The sequence below is a fragment of the Mugil cephalus genome, chromosome 15 (assembly GCF_022458985.1).
Source record: "Mugil cephalus isolate CIBA_MC_2020 chromosome 15, CIBA_Mcephalus_1.1, whole genome shotgun sequence".
NCBI classification, from domain to species: domain Eukaryota; kingdom Metazoa; phylum Chordata; class Actinopteri; order Mugiliformes; family Mugilidae; genus Mugil; species Mugil cephalus.
The window spans coordinates 11,491,201-11,511,907 of record NC_061784.1 but is presented as its reverse complement, the minus strand read 5'-3'; the positions used below and the strand labels follow the sequence as shown (position 1 = coordinate 11,511,907).

Below are 20,707 nucleotides of genomic sequence, written 5' to 3'. Positions count from 1 at the left end.
CAGCAAGAACTATAATCTTAAATGTTTATTCTTTTAACAAGCATCTCTGCTTAGCCACTAAGCTTTTCTACATGAATACTTTGAATGCACTCTCATTGTATCCAGGTGCACTCTGATACGGCATAACGTTATAACCACCTTACTAATATTGTGTAGGTTTCCCTCGTGCCTCCGAAACAGATGTGATTCATCGGAGAGTGGACACGGGCCCTTCTGAGAGTGTCCTGTGGTGTCTGGAAACAAAATGTTGTAAGTAGCGTCTCTATGGATCATCCCACAGATTCACAGTGAACGTGGTAGTAGCCGCAACAGGCTGATGGGCATAAGAATACATTTATCTGCTTATTCCTGCTTCTCCCTCCACCTCCTCCTCATCCTCTTTCCATTCCCTCATGCCCTCTTTTCTTCCCCTGAGTGTCAAGTAGACGGGGATATGAGCTGCTCAAGGTCTTTCCTGTTTAAAGGGAGATTTTCATTGCCACCATCGCCTCAGTGTTTCCTGTCATTCGTTGGGTTCTGTGAAGCATCTTCAGACAACTTGGATTGTCGTAGGTGCTGTATAAATGGAATTGAACCAAAGTTAAAATATAAATATATATGTAAGAGGTTATTGCACAATTATGTATAAACCATGTATGCAAAACTAGATCTTTGCCAGATGGGTGTGTCAAATAGAAATATTACAGCCCCCTATAATGGATTTAACTTGTCACAGTGCTAAGCTTTAAAATAATGGGGTTATACCAGGGTTTGTTCATTCATTAATAATGTGAAAATAAGATGCCAATGTGTCTTATTCCCGACTGCCGATTTTGGTTCAGATTGTATAAATGTATTTCCCTCTCGGTATACCTCAAGTCCACTTGCCATCTGAAGCCAACAAGGTTAAAGCCCCGGAGAGGCTTACCCGCGAGACCGGCAACACCCCTCAGCCCAGGTAATCATCAATTGTCAATCATCCATCACTCAGAGCCTGTCAGTACGCCCATGGCTTCACGTCATCGAGGTGATTGATGACCTGCGGGGTTTGTTTCTACCAAATGCTGCACACTTTCTCAAGTGCAGTTTGTCCATGTGTCTATATGTACTGCACATACGGTACGTAATACCGTAGACTTCAGCGGGAAGTGCTACCTACCGCGATGAAGTTAAACCAAGTGTATCAAAGGAGGAGCCCAGATATTTTTCAGAAGCTATTAACAAAATGTTTTGTCTCCAATCATAAAACACACATGAAAAAATTGTTCTCCGAAGCAATGAAAGACAATGAAAAAAAAAGGCTTTTTCTTTGAGCCCCACCCTGTCTTCATTTCTTCAGAAGAACCACACGCACAGATACTACCTCCCTGTCTCTTAAAGTCAAGCTTTCTTCTCTGTGTTTTTTTTTTTTTTTTGGATTGTTTATTTTTTCTGCTTTCCCTAGTTTTCCTTCAACTCTCTTTGTGAGTTCGTGTGCACACGCTTTTCTTCATCTTGTCTGTTGCCGCGCTCAACCAGTGACTAGACTTCACCGAGGCTCGGATATCGGAAATAAATGAAATTGACGGATTGCCCTGCGCCGCTGGATCAGTCAGAGCAACACGGTTCGGTGTAATGCAAGCAATTGCCTCTGCAAACACAATAATTTATGAGAAGCTCAGTTTTTTTTGTTCTTCCACTTATTTAGACTTCCACTCATTGAATTACACTGGACTATTTCCTCCTGTACACAGACACATCAGAGGCGCATTGTGTACAGTCTTCCCTTTTTTGTTGTTTTTCTTTACAGCGCTCTCATTTCAGCTTTGTTCCACACAGTTAGCTCCGACAAACATTCAGACGACAGCTTCCACAGGACTCTCCTCACGCATTTGATGCACTCGCTTCGGGTGACACGCTCAGCATCGGTGGAGGTTACAAGTATTCGACTGCATGTGTTTAATTGTTACCTTTAAGTGGCAATATTGATGGACACATAATGATTAATTACCACAGTCGGTCAACATTTACATAAATTAGTTTCTAAATGGTGTCTACGTTGGCAATTAGAACTCCAACCTCCACCCAATCCACTGTTGACTCTTTGCAAAAAAAAAAAAAAGAAATGTTTGCTATCGCCTGAATGTGCTGACGTGCGATTATCTTGATCACTTGGAGTGATAAATCTTTATTGTAATGACTCCAGTTGCCGCAGTTCAAATTGCCTGAGCCACTGTCGTGGACTGATATTAGTTTAGGCTAACAGGTTACACAGATTCTTGTCCCATGCGGCGTAGACAGTTCCTTATCAACTATTTACGTGACAGAACGAATGCCAACTGAGCCTCCTGGGCCGAAGCCAGCCCTGACGCGGGTTTTTGGGAGGCTGCCACTCGGCGAAAATGCAGCTCGGGAGCAAGGTTAACTAATTTTGAAATGGATGAACCCCCGGCGCGCCGCTGATGCCCACTGGCTTCACCGCGGCATTGGTTATGTTGATGCTTTTGTTTGCTGATGATTTATGGCTTGTAATTTCTAAAGTGCGCACTCACTCATCACGCACTAACGGCCGCACTTTTCTCACGACATACGTTTACGAAAGCCGGCGGGCGCGCGGCGCACATAAACGTCTAATATATTCCGTAAACACACGCACATATCCTTATAAAAGGTGAGTGTTAAGCCAGGCACGCTCCTCCATCGACCCACACAAAATGCCTGAAAGCACATTGACCGTGGTAGCCCAGTGGGACTGCAGAGTCAATATAAACCAACAGGAGCGATGATTGATTGATCCCCTGCTACCTTACTCTCCTTCTCGGCGCGGCCTCATCATGCCCTCCTCCCATGCCCAACCTTCTGTCTCACAGGAGTCTCGGCGGGCTTGTTTAGTCTTGTATCTTCGGCGCAAGCGTATCCAAATTGGATCAAGATCTAGCGGACATGGATTGCAATTCACACCTGGCATTAGACAGTGTCTCCGACCAGGTCCACACTGAGGCAGCTGAACCTGAAATGTCCATTCACACTAAGCCTGGAAATGACCCAGAAATGGATATTTTCCCAAAACAAAAAAAAAAAGAAAAAAAATCAATAACCTGACTCCACTGCTGTGATTTGCTCAGTGCATCAAAACCAAATATATATTTTAATGAACACAACAATCATGTTTGTTTATCTATAATGGTGGATAGTGTAGGTGCACAGAATGGAGGCCACTCTTCAGATGCTAGCAGTGGTGCACAGTTGTCTTGCACACTGAAAGACAGGAGGAAAGAAACAGACCTCCTGGTTTGGACAGGAGAATAATAACCTTTACTTTTTCAATCTACCAAATTTATTATGGGCAAATATTTCCACACGAAACAAATGTCGCTGTCTCGGAGTGGATGTGCTCCAATTTGTAAGGCCATCTTTAAATTTTAATTATTAGTATATCATATGCAACCTGCAGGCAATGCAAATTTGGTGGTTCACTCCCAGTGCATCCTCACTAGGATTTGCATTTAGAGCCACGTCGGATGACACACGCAGCTGTGTACAGATTTTTTTTCTTTCTCATCTTACCATCATCACCGTCAACATTTCTCATAAAAGAGGTTGAGCAGCAGCCGTACGTGTAAGGTTCCGTCATTGCATATTTATACAGAGCTTTGACAAAATCATAAATGAGTGTAGGTGTGAATTAGTACGTAGAATTGGAGAGCCAATGGCTCAGTTCTCGCCCGGTTATTTACTATGTATTCTGAGGAAGCTTTATGGTTCATGAACTCCCATCTGGATCCTTTATTAGGGTACATATTTTAATGAGCCCAACACAGAAAGAGAGACAGGATGCGAGGTCAGCTTTAAACACAGTGATTAGCAGTTCAAAGAGAACAACCTGGGTTTCATCTACCTCTCCTCCTCTTGGCCCTCCCTCCTCGTACACTCAGTTCCTCTCATCTTCAAACGCCCGGGTTGAGGGTGTAGGTAGAGGGATGGCCTCTCCTGGGTCAACCTACGGGGAGCATTGATGGCAGGAGGATGGAAGGCTGGAGGGCAGCTTTGTTGCCTGCTTGGCCTCTCCCCTTGCTGGGCAGTGATTAAATCAAGGCCCTGGTGTGAGGCCTTCTGCTGGGGCAGCAGTGGGCTTCTACCCATGCTGAGCATCGATGTGACCCTAAGAGGAGACGTTACAAAGTGCCTCTGTTACTTGTTTTCTGAACGTTGATTTCTTTTTAAAATCCTGACTGTGGTCCAAAGCACAAGTCACTTATCTCTAACCTTCCCCACATCTCAAATTGTTACCTGGGCTGGACATCAAACACCAGACCAGATTGGGATATTATACTGTCAAGTAGATATACTTCACACAGCCCCTGGCCTTGAAGAACAAAAGGCACTCACATTATAAAGAAAAAAGACATGAATCTGAGCAATCTGATGATTTAAACTCTGCGAGTAACGGTCATTATTTTGGGGCTTCCGGTGTAGCCAGCAGATAGCGGTTATCTGGGCCAGACTTCCTGTTCCGTGCGCCGGCCATTTTTCACAGTCCGGTTTACAACTTAAGATTAAATTGAATGGACTTGGACCTGAGAGACATCATCTATCACCTCAGTTGATATTGAGATATTTTCTTGTCAATGCGACATGTTGGTTTGCCTGAAACAGGCACAACGGTGCATTCTACCTCTTGCTTTTGACATTGACTGTTTACCTGCATGCAAACAAGGGCAACAACTAGAAACTAGATAGCTTCTAGCACCAAAGTTCTGTCCCTTGCCTTCAGGTTTTGCATTAACATCATATTATCACGTATTATCATGTTGCATTCAACATTAAGCCATTCAAACAATACAAAGGTTCAAATATTGACGGATTCAAGTTTTAACATTAAACATAGCTAAATGTAGTAGGGACGGTGAATCACCAAGCCATGCGATGGCACACATACTCCCACATTAGTGAGATGTCCGACCCTGAGGAGAAGCACACGACTTATCTAACTTTGGATGAATGGACGTTGGTGGGAGCGAGCTTCTCTTCTGCTGATATTGCAGCGTGACTCTGGGATTTCACCTGTGGGACCGACTAGGCTCTCGGCCAGTTGCGGGGAACCTGACGGAGTCAGGGTGTAATATGTGGCCTTTCTGACTGCGGCCTCGTGATTGGCCCAGCAGCCTGTACTGCGTGCAGGGGGCTCAGATTGACAGGTCTAGTGTGGCGTTCTGTGTGAAACAGTGCGTTGTTGAGACAGCTCCTGTAACAATGAATGACTGACATGCTGACTGAGAGATGACGTCTTTTGCCTCCATTTATACCCTAACTCAAATATATTGGAATATGTTAATGTGTATTTAAAGAAATTTAAATTTGTGGGGGAAAATTGAAAAAAAAAAAAGTATAAAAAATGTCTAGTCAACCAAAGTTTTTGTGACGCCCCTGTAGTACCTATGCTGACCCCCTGTTGAAGACCGGTGTTGTAGAGAGACCAACTAATTACCAGACCCTGTATCCTAAAAATTGAAATGGGTTGGCTTCTGTTCAAGAGTTCTGGATTGAAACTGGTGGGTGTAAATGAGCTGTTTCTCTATACACCTAGTACTTATGAGCAATCCCCAGTTTTTTCTGTGGAGCTGAAAAAATTAATACAACAGAATGTGGTTGCCCTTGGCAAGTCCCTAGCTGAACCATGTGGCTGTATGAATGGGCCAGAATGCATATATATATATATATATATGTATGTATATATATATATATATATAACCCATGTATTAATAATAATTCCTCCAAAAAATAGAACTTTTGGACAACTGTAACTCCTGCAGAGCGCTACCAAGTGACTGCTGAGCCTCAGGTACTTTTCCCGTTGGATTGTCAGAAAGAAAGGTGGTGGGTGCATTTCGAGAAGAGTTATCCGCGTGTAATAACTCCGCAATCAAGAAAAAAAAAAAATAGGTCTTTCTGTCTTTACGTGTAAACTTTTGGGAGATTCTAACCCCCGCCTGTGGAGTGGTGGTGAGTGATTGCTGTGCCCCGGGTCCCGTTCCTGATGGGCTGACAGAAAAGAGGGGAGAAATGCATTCGGGGAGAGTCATCATTTATCCTTATGTAATTACTCCGAAATCAAGGTGCTGAAATATCTGTACTCTGGCTGACAGAAGAGAAAGCCCCTGAAGGACTGTCTGAAACATACCCTGACTAGGAAATGAGGGGGGCAGAGAAGGGAGGCGGAGAAAGAAACGATGAGAGGGAAAGAAGTCGATACAAAGTCAAGCAGTTTTAAAAGAGATGGTCTAAAGAGCAGTCAGATACAATGATTAATCAGCAGACAGTGATGAAGAGTGGAGTGGATAAAGAAAGACCGTGAGTACTTTGTGAGGTGAACTGTAGTCAGATAGTTATTCTGAAGCGCATGGAAATGAGGCCGTTTCTGCATCATAATGATTTGTGCTATTTTAAGGGCCGTGGATTGTTGCAGGACAATGAGCTAATATGAATTTGAAACCGTTTTTCTGGATTCATCAGAACTTTGCAGCAATCTTTGTTGGTCGGCCAAGCGTCGAGTGGATGCATCTGCCGCGGAAAGAGCGTACGTTTCCGACTGTGTGCAGTCGTGTACGACAACACACATAGTGCTTTAGTTTATACTAAAATGTTGTTGAAATCCCCCCCTTCTGAATTAGCCTCCCTTTCATCTTCTAAACATCCGCATTGAAAATTCTCTCTTTTCATTTTTTCCTGCAGTAATTCTCTCAAACAAGAGTGTCCTCACCCGCCCCTCGCCGCCGAACGAGAAGTTTAGCTAACACATCCAGCAGTAATCTCGCAACCATTATGGGCATTGCGGGGATGAAAGAATGGTAAGCGAGCTGATGAAAAGCACGGAGGGCTTTCGCATCTTCTCCACTGTGCTGTCCGCTGATGATGGTTGGGAGGGGAGGGGAGGGAAGTGTGTGTGTGTGGGGGGGGGGGCTTTGAGGATGTTTGAGTTGATCATTAAAAATAAATCCTCTATTCCCTTCTCTTCAGTTTGTGTGCAACACAGTACTTTAATTACTTTAGTTCAACATGCATTTTTAAGACACTCTTATAAGCTATGCACACACCGAAATGTGTGTGTGTGTGTGTCAGTGTGCGCGTGTGTGCGCGATTATGACAGGAAATGAATATTTAAGCACTGAGCCGCAGGTGTAGGAACCGCAGCCATTTCTTGAGTCTTCTTGAGCGCATCATTTATTTACCAGTTTGAGGCTTCAAAGTGGGTTTAAACATCATCATTTTCTCTCAGTGTTCTCTTTAATCAGGCACATCATCTCCTCCACCCCCCTTTCCTCAACTTTAGCCCCCCCATCTGTTCCGCTCGCAGGTGCTGTGGAGAAGTTCTCGCCGCCGCAGAGTCTCGGAAAAGGGATGCTGGCGTCACAGATCAGGGTGTGCTAGTTCTCTTAAATCCACAAAGCAAATCCAGTGCATGCTCCCGAGCACATTGAGGAGGGGATAAGCTGTCAGAAGTGGGCAGTGTTTGAGACACATGTATGCAAAGGAAGTGGAATGTGTGTGTGTGTGTGTGTGCGTGCGTGAGGTTTTGGGTGAACGTGCGTGTGAGCAAACGTCCTGACAGAGTTTTCGTGATTAGGCTTTGATGTTACCTTGAGTGATAGGTGAGGGAAGAGTGGTGGAAAGGTGATGTTGCTGACGCAGTAGTTTGAGACAACTTTCTTCCTCGTATTTTTTTTTTTTTTTTAAAGCCACTTTTCTCCTAAAGCATAGCACGCACTCACACACACATACACACATGAAACAACTGCTTCTCTTAAAAGATAGGAAGGAGGGTAAAAGAAAAAAAAATAAGGGCAGATTGGTGGCAGCCCAAGGGATGGGTGAAAGGGAGCTGAAAGGAAGTCTGAAACGGGTGTTTTCATTCTAATGCGTGAAGGAGGCAGCTGGAGGTCACCGCGGCGTTCACGGCTGCGGGTTAGCACCCAAGACAAACACTCCGCTGTAATCAACTCACGCTGTCACATGTGGTAAGCTCTGTGATGTGACACGAGCAGCCAGAGGAGGCCTGGGAAGAAATGTAGAAGGTCTCCTCCGCCGCTGGTTCTCGCAGCACGTAGAATAGCATGTGAGAGGAGGCGACGATGCTAATTGATCAGGACGCCTTTTTTAAAATCCATAGACCCCTTCATGGCCTATGTCACTGTGGCGTCAGGGTGTTAACTGGAAGCAAAACAGAAGCAAGCTTGCAAACACTGTCACTTTCAACCATGAAAAATGCTCTTGCTTCTTGCTGTATTTTTTGGTGCCAAAACCGAAAAATCAAAAACACTAACTTGAAGTTTTATCACATTATATTAATATGTAATACATCATCAGTTTCAGCCTGGATAACATTTTGGGTTACAATAAATTGCGACTCAAATTACGTTAAGTTAATCATTATTTGGGGGGTTCTTGTTACACGTTAATGCTAATGCTAACTACGAGCTAACGTGTTTCAGGTGTGTCCAAGCAGAAGTTGCATTTACTACTTTACCCTCCACAGCGTTTTCACTTGAAATATCTTTGTTGGAGAGGCTTCACTTGATAAAGACAGACTAGGCCTTATCCCCTCTGTGTTCTTCTTTGGTTAAATCGTCCATCCAGTGAATATAGGCCCATCAGTCAGAGTCAACTTTTAAAATAACACTCATGGTCTCGGAGTTTGAGTGTGTTAGTATATTCTCTAAAATATGTGTTTTCCTCATCCATTCTTGCCAAAACAGTCCAATGAAATATGCTAACCACCGTTTACAAGCTAGAGTGTTTGAGATCTTTTGCTTCCAGTTAAGCCCCGCCCCTCAAAATAAGTCAAATTGTTTAGAAACCATGACGAGGTCTATAAATAACTGTGAAACCGTGCACTTTGGCGTTCTTTTGTGTGTAAAAAGCCTGTGTCCCCGGTAACGGACGTGGCTGCAACTTGATGCCGTCTTGTGATTGGCAACAAAGAGTGTGTTCGCAGCACCTGCACTTCTCTGCTGGAGGAGGAATGATGATGTAGTCTGATGGCACAAAGGATGCAGAGAATCTAAACAAGAAATTACCACAGCGAATCCTGATCCCCTGTTGGAGACGAGAATAATTAGATATTCACAATGGCTCTTTTTTTGTCCTCCTTCTTCTTCTTCTCTTGCAGCTTTGTCCACATGTATCACAACATTAATCTTCTGTCTTAAAAGGACGCTATTACCTGGGAGCACTGGGACGTTCGTAAGAGCTAATTCAAAAATGAAATATCTGTCAAAAACATTGTAAAAACACGATCGCAGTTTCAGAAAGCCAAAGCTGGATAGGGATGAAAGGTCTGCTTTAAAAACTGATCAGTTTTGATGTCTTAATTTTGTCTAAACTAATTGCCTCGGATTAATGGATGTCCTCAATAGGAGGTGGGGGCTGTGACGCTCTCATGCTTCCACTAAAGCGCCTCTTTCTTTTCTTTTTTTTTGTCCTCGTTCAGTCTTTGCCACCTCTTGACATGCACAGTGTGTATTTAATAAGCCTGGTTATTCAACCCTGATGTTTGTTCCATCGGTGCAAATGAAACCTTGGCTCCTGCAACTTTGCTTTTATAGTTACTGTATCCTGCGGGAGCAATTTAGCATGACATCCCTCCCGCTGCACCACCGAGAGGCGACAGACACGTTCGGCTTTCTTCTCCCACAGTCACCTGCACACAAACAATAAAATAAAACAAAGCGTGTAATCATATATATGTGTCGAACACATATTAAATTACCTTGTTTCTTACATAAATAATCACCTGAAACAATCACACAGTGGCAGCTGCCTCTTATAGATTAGAGAAAATGATTTGATGAGCTTTATGAGCCTTTGAGTAGCCGGTATTGATGTCATCTATATTCATCCTGCCTTGTTCCAGATACATTCACTGGATCAGGAAATGTCATTGTATTTCATTAGCATTTATACATGAGTGAACTATGAGCGTACCTTGGCCACAAATAAGACACTGACGTTTCCCTTACAAGGGGCTACAGCGCCTCCAAGTGGATTTCAGATGAACTCATGGCTTGCGGTTATCCACTCTTATCCACCTGAATGCATCATTCTCCAACCTGCCTATTTTATTCATATTCATTATCAAACTCTCATTTAAGATGAATCAACTTTATCTGTGTCATAATTAGATTGTACGTGCAGTCAGATGTTCACCGATCAGCCATAAAATTAAAACCACTGAAGACAGAAGAACTGAATAACATCAACCATTTTGTTACAATACAACGTCCTGCTGGGAAACTTTTTGTACCTGGGGTTCATGTGGTTCTTACTTAGACGTGAACCACCCACCTAGACCAGACCAGGCACCGTTGGTGTTGTGGTGCAGATGCCAAACAAGGTGCTAGCCTGCCACCTGCAACAACCTTGGGTTAAGTTTTGCAGCTGAAGTCATTTTGGCACGTGGAGGGCATCAGACCACCAGCCCTGTGATTAGTGGACTAGCAGCCTGCCAGAGACATGATATGAAATGATGAGTTATTTTACTCATGGGGAATGTACGTATATGTATCAGGAAATTATCACGACAGTCGTCTTTATCAGCAGCCACTGCTAATGCTTACTACAAAAAAATAAATAAATAAATAAATAAATTTTATGCTTCTCTGATGAATGGGTTATGGAGGAAAACATGGCTCTGGGATGTTAAAACTGAACTGTTACCATTAATGGGAAGATATTTATCTCCAATTATCTCCTTAATGGTAGAGGGTCATCTTGTTGTTAATTAATCACAACATATCACTCCGGCTTCGTCTGTGGTGACACTTTAATTTCAGCAGTTATTAACAGTGCCGCGGCGTCGACTATACACCGTGTCTCCGTAATGGCAATGTAATGACCCTCACTAACGGCGCCTCACACGTCTGGCATTTATTAAAGGAAGTGAACATTGTGGAAGTCATACACATGCACATTATCTGCCGCTATCAGGGGAGACATATACGCTCGCCTCAGTGCTTCTGTTGTCTGTAATGTGATTAACCACATATGCAGCCAGGTGCAATTTCACAGGTACGGATCTGGATCTTTCATCTTCACAAGACAATGAAAAGAAGGTTAAAAGGGGGTTGCTTTTCTCTCTATCTATAGGGCAGCTGACTTGTCACGGTAGAAGCGCAGGCGTCACAAATGGCAAATATGACAAGACTGCTGGATGCATGCACTCCAGTAAGCTGAGCGAGAAATGAAAGAACCCTGGTAAATGTGGCTAAATTAAATTCAGCCATAACGAAATGTGTTATTTGTGATGTTAACATGTCAAGTTGGTATGAAATTACAGCTGTAAAACTGTTTAGCACAAAATGCTGCTTCCACAACGAACGCACAAAAAGAACAGTGAGATGATTTAAGCGTCATATTATGTAAAGCATTTAGTTTGGGAGAAATGATAACTGACTGCACATTCCAGCTGCTTTAATAGGACATCCTTGCCTTTTTTCATTTTATACTGTATATATTCATATCTCCCCCTGGTATAAATGAATAATATTGTCAGTCATGCCATAAATGCAATGATTACAACCTATGATTCCAGTGCTGGGAAACAAACAAACAAACAAACAAACAACAACAACAACAAAAAACAGCCATTAAAAGAAACTGTGTGGAAACAAGATGCTTGGTTTATTCATGTAAGATTCGTTACGTAAGATTATTATTTGATTTTCTATTAAACAAAAGTTTGACGTGAAAAGTGATGAGGAAATGCAAGAGTCAAAACATGTAAAGGTGTAAAACAAATACTGTACTGTACTCTAAAATCTGAAAATGAAGGGAATAACCTAAATAAAGCAGGTGCAATATTTGCACCAGATGTACTTTCTTGTTTTCGATCACAAATAAACCATTTCCATTACACACTGGCAATGGCTGATGACAACAAGTGGTACAAGGCAAAACTACTACTATTATTGTGGTCTAAAACAAAGCATTCAACTTGTCAAGACGTCATTTGAAGCTCCATAAAGCGTCATAAACCAACGCTATGCTCTGACAACAAATAATTCACATTTCTAATCATTCTGCTTGTGTTTTGCGTTTTTTTATATATATATATTTATATATTTTTTTGTATTTGTCACACGATGCGTGTATCAATTTTGACCACCCGGGGGCGGAATTGCGTCGACGGTGTCTGTGCTCACCTCCACCTCTGCAGTAGAAGAAGAAACGAGCCGTCCCTCTGACAGAAAATGGCTGGCCTGGAGTGTGGCGATACAATTATTACACTGCGAGCATAGTTTAAAGGTGCCCTGCGTTCACACGCTGCTGTTGTTGCATTTGCAAGACAAGCACGATGTTTAAAAAGGCGAAACGAGTGAACTTACGGCGGAGGAATGAGTCCGACGAGGATGAGAAGGAGGAGAGTCAGCAGCTGGCGCCGACATCGTTCGGGCCTGTGGTGGAGATCCCGTTCATGGAGACCTCCAATAGTAGCATCACCGGAGCACCTAGCGGCACGGATAGCTTTCATAGCAACGGCTTCCCGGCTAATATTAGCATTTTGAGAGCTGTCAAGAAAGAGAAGAAAGCGAAAGAAGCAGCACCATTGCCAGTTCCTACGAAAGCTAGCTTGCTGAGTTTCGACGACGAAGAAGGTAAATTGGGAGTTAAACCTGCGCTAAGTTAGCTAGCCGGCCAACGTCAGCGTACGAAAACGTGCTGTCGTGGTAAATTTAGGCTTTAACGTTACCATTTTGTTTCAGCTAATGACACGGAATGTGTGTTTATTTTGTCTTAAACCTCTGAAGATGCGTGCTTTTGTTGAGTGATGGTGTTTCTTGTGAGCGCCGATCTGCACATGCGTGTTGTTATTAATTAACCACCGACTTTCTTTCTCCTTTGACATGTTGGTAAACAGAGGGATCCGAGGTGTTCAGGGTGAAGAAGCCAAATCACAGCAAGAAGATTGTCAAACAGCTGAAGAAGGAATACAAGGAGGATTTGGAGAAGTCTGGATATGTCAAACACGAAATCAAATCAGGTGTGTTTCCCCTAATGCAAACAAGAAAGGCACAAAGCCTAGAAAAATACTCAAAAGCTTGATGTTGCATTGCCATCTATAGGGATTAGGGTTACATCATGTTTCTGGAATATCTTTTGAGTTCGACGACTAATTTAGACACATTTCTACGTCTGCCTATGGTATTGCCCAATGGTACTTTCCATGTGTGGAACGTTACATTTATTTGCATCCCGTTTCCTTTTTCTCAGAGGCTACACCTCACCTTGCGGGTGCCATAAAAGAGGAGATTACAAGTGGGACGTGTAGCGAACAGGGGGAGGAAGAGATGGAGGTGGACAGTACCGACGAACAAGATGACGAGGCGAGGGGGCAAGGCGGTCAGGCACATGGTCAAGTGTCGAAGGGCAACGTGGGAGCGTCATCATTCAACACGCTTTCCTCCCTTGGCAGCTTGAAACCAGGTACGACAATAAATTTTGGTCGGTTCTTCGCTGTACCTCTAAATCTGTTAGATGTAGTTTTCGTTAGATGAATGCCTTCTTTTCTCTACCACAGGGGAGATCCCCGATGCAGCGTTCATCCACGCCGCCAGAAAGCGCCGTCAGCTGGCCAGAGAGCTGGGCGGCGACACCCCTCTGATAGAAACAGAAACTCCAAAGAAACGCCTGGTGCGAGAAGACCAAGACGGCAGCGACGACGAGGACGAGGAAGAGAAGAGGATCCGCTTTAGTGGAGTCAGGAACAAAAGCCAGAGACAGAAGATAGCAGAGGAGATAGGTACCGTACTAAATAATACTGGTGTATTGAATGTCCAATGATTATATTCTATTTTTCCCAGCTGAGGTCTAGAGCTGTGGTCTCTAACATGTCATTAACATGTGCACAGGTATCGAGGGCAGTGATGATGAGGCGCTGGATACAGGTCAAGATGAGGAGGTGAGCCGCTGGGAGCAGGAGCAGATTAGGAAAGGAATCAGCATACCCCAGGTAAGATGTACACAATCTCTGAGCAACTCCCTGAAATGGATCATTTATGTTTTTTTAATTTGATATTGTTTCATGCTTCAGTGCTATTGTGTAATAAATATTACAATCATTACAATCTGTCGTTGTTGTTTAGTAAATAAAACATTTTTAAAGTAAATTTAATTTAGTTTGGACCGTTCAGTACAGTGTCAGATTATCAGTACATTAATATGGCCATTATGAACTGGATAGCAGAAGTGCTATTAGTCTAAGTTGTAAACGTATTGTATCTTGTTCTTGTTTTTATGGATTAGGTCCAAAGCAGCCAGCCGGAAGACAACACAGTCTACTACCAGAACAGCTATGAGACGCAGCCCTATGGTGCTTCCTACAGCATGCCTTTCACCTACAGCACAGTGGCCCCACAGACCGGCAAGCCAACTGGCCGTGCTGACAATGGCTCCGTTCACTTCGGGGCTCCTATTAGTGATCTAACCCCGGTATCCATTGTTCTGGTAAAGAAACGCCTGCAGGATAGGTAGGTTCAGTAGAAGACCGCAGCACCGTCTATTGTCACTCCTCAGCTCAGCTGCTGCCATCTCTGTGTGCTCTGGTCCTGAAGACCCAGAAAAGCCACCCACTGAAGAGAGGCCCTCTGTGTTTTGTGCTTAGTATTGTGTGTGCACTTTTAAGATTTCTGATTACTATTGGTAAATCAAATCGTATCGTCTTTGTTTGACTCATCTGTCTCTAATGTCTTTTTCCTGTATGTCATGTGTCTGTAGGCTCAACCAAATGCACGCAGGGCACAACGCGAACGTCAAGCGCTTCAAACAGATCCGAGAAGACCTCGCTGCTTCCGAGAGTGTCATACAGCAGCTGGAGGGTTCGTCCAATGACAATGCAGATCAATATAAATTCTTGCAAGAGATGCGAGGGTATGTTGGAGACTTGCTTGAGTGTTTCAGTGAAAAGGTAAGGGAGAATTTATCTGCCGTCTGATTAGCTGTTTGCTGTTTTGTGTCTGTGCGATCTCTGACCACTTAGTGTGAATTAAGGGATTCGTTCCATTGCAGATTCTGTATTTGATGCATTGACCGATTCAGGAGTTAATTTTCAAGTGGACATTTTTATCATTAAGGCTTGTTAACAGTGCCAACAAACCAGTGTCACTGCACTCAGTCACTTGGAACAGTGTCTATTTATTTCCAAGCTGCACTATAACTGCTGTCATTACAGTTGGGAGTGTAACTTGGAGTACTTTATGTACAGAAGGAAAATCCTCTTCTTAAATGCATGCATATTATTTACAGCGCATACCGTAAGTGCAGGCATTTACTTTAGATTATGCTTCATAAAACACTGACACAAACTGTTGTATGTTCACCTGAAGCTACTTGGTAAATGCATGGCTGAAGAGAATAACTTAGTCTTGATCCTGCAGCAGCAGAGCAGCACCTGCATGGAACCAAAAGAGAACCGGCCTTCCAGCTGCCAACTTGTGCTCAGAACATTGTGATTTAAACAGGACATTAACCAACCATTGTCAGCATGACTTAGTGTGGAGTTCTATAATACGGTGTAAACATGACTGGAACTGTATACTGTCATTGTTGGGTGAAAACGTTTAACCCTAGTACATTCACAGAACAGAGAGTTTAACACGCTTCATTCGATAAAATTAAATATTTTCAGCCTCAGTTCTTTGCTGAACGTGATTCCATAATGTCCAAGCTCTCCCTCAATGTGGCGCTTTAGGGATACCGTGTTTTCACCCGCCACCAGTGATGTTTCGGTTCCAGTTTCATACAGTCCGTCGAGCTCCTTTTATCCCTCCAGCAAGACAATCCACGTGACTCGGAGTCCCACTTTTGCTGGGTCAGAGGTCACAAAAGCCATCATATCTTTCAGGTGCCTGCTGTCCTGGAGCTGGAGGCTGCCATGCACCAGTTACTAAGGCAACGGGCCTCACGACTTGTCCAGAGAAGACAGGATGATATTAAAGATGAATCGGCGGAGTTTGCAAGCCTTTCAAGTCAGTCCATCTTGAAGGTTTTTATGATTTATTTGAACGGCCTCGTTAGTTCTCTGTATGTGTGTGTGTGTGTGTGTGTGTGTGTGCGTGTAGTTCACAACCTTTTATCACATTATCCCCATGAATATGATTAAGGTTAAGTGATGTGTGATTGTGAGCGAGCGAGCATGTCCGTAACGCATAGGAAATGTTGTATTGAAGGAGCTGTCACGGCTCCTCTTTGACGGCTCGGCTCAAGTAACGAGTCACTAAGTGTAGATGACAAAAAATGATGTGTTAGTGACTTGTCACCTGACACTAAGACTGTAACATGCCTGAAGTGGCCAGGTAAGTGACTAGTATATTAATGAGCTTTATTTTTGACAAATACCTCCCATTACGGGTCGTAAATAACGATTTAGAAAGTTTAAAGCATTCTGTATTATTCTGAATCTGTCGTTCTTATGTGAGCTGCTGAGTTCCCAAAATAAAAAATGGGGTTGTGGGTTGGCTCAGCTTTACATTACTGGCTCTAACACGGCCCCTGTCTCTTGCAGATAAAGCTGTCATGGCTCCTAATCTAGACCCGTTTGGTCGAGACCGCGCAGCCTACCAAGAGCACATTCGTCAGAGGAGGATAGCTGAAAGAGAAGCAAGACGGTATGAGTTCAGCCGTCTGTGTTTGCGCTTCACGAAAAAAAAAAAAGAAAGCTTTACTAATCTGTTTTTGCAATCTGTAAAGAATAAGCTTGCCACGCTAGAGGTCTTAAGTTGTGACTCGCGAGAGTCGTTTTGGCGCCAGGCCGCTAACAGACTATCACGAATTCTGCTCTTGTTTTTAATTTGGCTGCTTCTTGTTTTTGTGGGCGGATGCAGAACACGGCGGCGGCAAGCGAGAGAGCAGAATGGAAAGAGGGCTGAGCACAAAGAAGGCTTATCATCTGATGATGAGGAAACCTCTACTGACATCACCAGCTTCAACATGGAGAAAGGTACGTCCTTAGATGAGCGTGGTTCGATTTAACGCGATGTAGCGGAGGCTTCAGACAGTCTGACGAGCACCTTTCTTCCCATCCAGATCGTATCATCAAGGAAAGCAAGAAAGTGTTTGAGGACGTGGTGGATGAGTTCCATTCCCTCGACTGCATCAAATCCCATTTCGAAGTGTGGAGGAGAAACTACCCCGACTGTTACAGAGATGCTTACATAGGCCTCTGTCTGCCCAAGCTCTTCAACCCCTTAGTCCGCCTGCAGCTGATCACGTGGAACCCTCTCGAGGTAGCGCACGTGTGTTTTCTACATAACGGTTTCCTGTTTGGGAAGAAAATCAAATGGGAAGTTCTGAAACCTGCTTCGTCTTTTTTTTTTTTTTTACTGTTCAGGCTCCGTGTGCGAACTTCGAGTACATGCTCTGGTTCGAGTCGCTGCTGTTTTACGGCTTCGAGGAGAACAGCACGTTGCAGAGAGGAGACGGGGATGTCAGCTTGCTGCCTGCCATCGTGGAAAAGGTCATCCTCTCCAAACTGACAGGTAGAGAAACCTGGACGGCAGCGCCTAGTGCACCGAAACAGATCTACTCGGGGCCGGTACATAATGCGTCTCGCGTGTTTGTGTTAGTGTTGGCAGAACAAGTGTGGGATCCGCTCTCGAGCAGCCAGACAGCCAAGCTGGTGGGCTTCATCCACAGACTGTTAAGAGGTTATCCCACTGTGCTGCACGGGGACAATCGATACACACAGGTACTGCTCAGTTCCTCTGCTTTTGTGTTCACCGTGGTGCAACTGTTGTCATCATCTTAACTTCCTCTTGTTAGGAGCTGTTGAAAACAATCGTCTTGCGGACGAGGCGGACTCTGGATGAAGACGTCTTCCTTCCACTCTACCCCAAAAAGTATGCTATGTAACACAGTAGAAAAAAGTTTCTTCAATATGAAAGAGAATTATTTAGAAGCTTTAATAATAACGTGCATAATCTTTTTGCTTTTGCTCAGTGTCTTGGAGAACAAGAATAGCGGTCCCTACTTATTCTACCAGAGGCAGTTCTGGTCCTGTGTGAAGGTACGTGAGGCAGTGTTGATTTTTAATTAATTCAGGTACTGATTCAAATGAAGACGCTTAATGATTGTTGTAGATTGAAGTTGATTTGCGTGACTGGATGTCTGACTAAAATCTAAAAGAACACCGTGCGCATTGACATTATGTGCTCTCGTGTCCCTGGTCTGCATGATTACGGTTTAACACTCTCCTCCTCCGTTCATAGCTGCTGGGTAACATCCTGCAATGGGAAGGTATCTTATCCACTTCCTGTCTGAAGGAACTGGCGTTGGACAGCACCCTCAATAGATACATCCTCTCTGCGCTCCAGACAACAGATACGTCCGAGGACAATGTGGAGAAGTGCCAGAAGGTAACACACACGCACACTTTTTACTACTGTCTAAACAAAAACGTATATCTAGTGAATGAGAACCAAGATTAGCATTTGTTGATGCTACATGATAAAGAAGTTTACTTTTTCAGGGTAGAGTTCATGGGCATGAAGGCCAAAGGAAACAGAGTTGTTTATTTTGCTGTGGCTCCTTTGCACATTCTTCGGAAAGACGTCAGCGTGAAGTCTGTGGATTGACTTGGCAGACGATGTGTGTTTCCCAGCATGGTTTCGTAGACAAACATGTACATCCTGGTACATACCACTCTCATTGTAACCCACGCGAGCGAGACAAGTCAGTCAGCGGGCATGACGTCGTCATGTCTACACGTGATATACATTTACAGCTATCAAAACATCAGCCTCAGCTTGAGAAACACACCAGTCAGCTGTTACCATTTGCGACTGAACGAGGTGACGGAGCAAGCGTTTTCCTGATATCTTCTTCAGGTGGTGGAGTGTTTGCCAGTGCACTGGTTCTCTGGACTGAAGGGCCAGCAGACGTTGCCTCAGTTGGAGCCGTTCTGTCGCTACCTCACTCACCTGGCTAACATGCTGCACCGCAGCAGCTTGGGACGGTCCGACGTCGAGCGTCACACTTCCAAGTAAGGCTTTCTCTGTGCATGCAGCTTCAGATGGCTTGTGTTAACTAGAAACGTGAATCTATTCACAGCTCCATCTGCTGGAATAAGACTGAAAGTGCATCTTGAAGCCTTATATTTATTTAGATTATTCCCTTGATGATTATTTTTAGGCTGCGTTGTGGTGTGATGAATTTTGGCCATGCTACTTACTACTACTATACTACTAATACATCCCATATCTGACCACAGGGAACAGGTCAAAGAGGTTGTGAAGATGTTGGGCCAAATGAACGCCCTGGACCACATCATCAGCGTGGCAGCAGAGCATGGCATTAAAGACATCAAACCGCTTTTGGAAGTGAGAACATAGAGGACGACACGACCTAAGCAGCTTTTCATTTAAGTGTTTGGCACATTTCCAGCCACGGGATCACCAAGTTGGTAATCCAGGAAAAAATGTGCAACAGCGGACTCGAAATAAAACTCAACGGACGTGACCATGAGTAGAAAATAGAAGTTGGAGACACATAGTTGTACATATTGTGAATATTGTATAGAAAGTAAAGAATGCTCGTGTATTTGACCCCTGCTATTCGGTGCACAACGCTCGGTTCGGTATGAAACTTCGATTTGTTACATCCTGTGAGTTAAACAGTTACCTTCACGTCAACAAACTTACACTCCCGGAATAAAAATACAAGAGCATGACCTCCACGCGGATAACGTCTTCTCTGCCAGTTGTCCGTCGGCTTCAGGGAAGTCTGGAAAGCTGGGCAGACACTGAGTCAGTGTTATTAATGCGTGAACCCGCACTACGCACCAAGTGCGAGTTATAACCGGCTTTCCTGCAGACAGGACCTGCAACGTCAGAGCTCGTTGTCAACATAAACACCAAGTTCTCTGTTGCTTTTGTGCAATGACATTCCATACAAGGTGGCTATGTGCTCATCATTGATGCAAAACAAAAGAAAGAATGAAAGTAATTCAGTAAAAGGTGATATTGGTAAATCATGACTATGTCGTATTGCGTTTTAATTTTTTATTCTGTTTATCATTGGGAGAATTGACAGTACACAGCATCGTAGTGCCTTAACTGTCTCAATAAGAATTATTGCCTGTGAACGGGTTCTAACTATTTTCATTTTTGCGAATGAAAACTGCTGTGACTCCAAAACCAAGGTTGATACCGAGCCATGAGTTTTGTGTACCGCGACCCTCTTGTGATAACAGTGTTTATACACCTACACAAGGCAGAAGATGGAACGAGGCCTTGCATCGTCAGCTAAAACAGACTACTCATTTCTACTACGCTGACAGTTGAATGCATCATTTAGTAGGAGTCGAATTCAGTCAACTTCTAGTAACGTTTTGGAAAAAGGGTGCGATCTCTGGGTGGACGCTGCGTTCACCCCGGCTATGTGTAAAATCTGTCACTTCTTTCACACTTCTTTTTCTGTATGTGCCAAACGTTAAAGGTATTTTCACCCTGGCGAACAGTTGGTGTGACAACTGACACGGTCGTTGCTTGATCCATGGTTCATCCTGCAGTACTTTTCTGTCATCTACAAAATGCTCGATTTGTAAAAAAAAAATGAAAAAAAAAAGATCTGTTTTAGTTATTTGCCTGTGAATAAAATGTACATTTGAATGATTTCTCTCTTGTTGCAGTTACGTATTACCACAAAGGTGCATAAATCTCAATTTATTTCCAGTATTTCTCAGTTTAAGAATACTGAATAA

General features: G+C 43.7%; 1 protein-coding gene across 1 annotated transcript; it reads left to right on the top strand.

Annotated features, from left to right (window-relative positions):
• The first annotated feature begins 12,168 nt into the window (after positions 1 to 12,168).
• Positions 12,169 to 20,615, top strand: paxbp1 (PAX3 and PAX7 binding protein 1). The gene is made up of 18 exons (XM_047607822.1): positions 12,169 to 12,608; positions 12,872 to 12,994; positions 13,225 to 13,437; positions 13,532 to 13,753; positions 13,863 to 13,963; positions 14,257 to 14,480; positions 14,728 to 14,917; positions 15,854 to 15,977; positions 16,514 to 16,616; positions 16,833 to 16,948; positions 17,035 to 17,234; positions 17,339 to 17,486; positions 17,574 to 17,695; positions 17,770 to 17,846; positions 17,947 to 18,013; positions 18,216 to 18,362; positions 18,834 to 18,988; positions 19,217 to 20,615. Exons 1-18 carry the CDS (start codon positions 12,308 to 12,310, stop codon positions 19,335 to 19,337), a joined length of 2,754 nt encoding a protein of 917 aa, XP_047463778.1. The 5' UTR covers positions 12,169 to 12,307; the 3' UTR covers positions 19,338 to 20,615.
• The last annotated feature ends 92 nt before the right edge of the window (positions 20,616 to 20,707 follow it).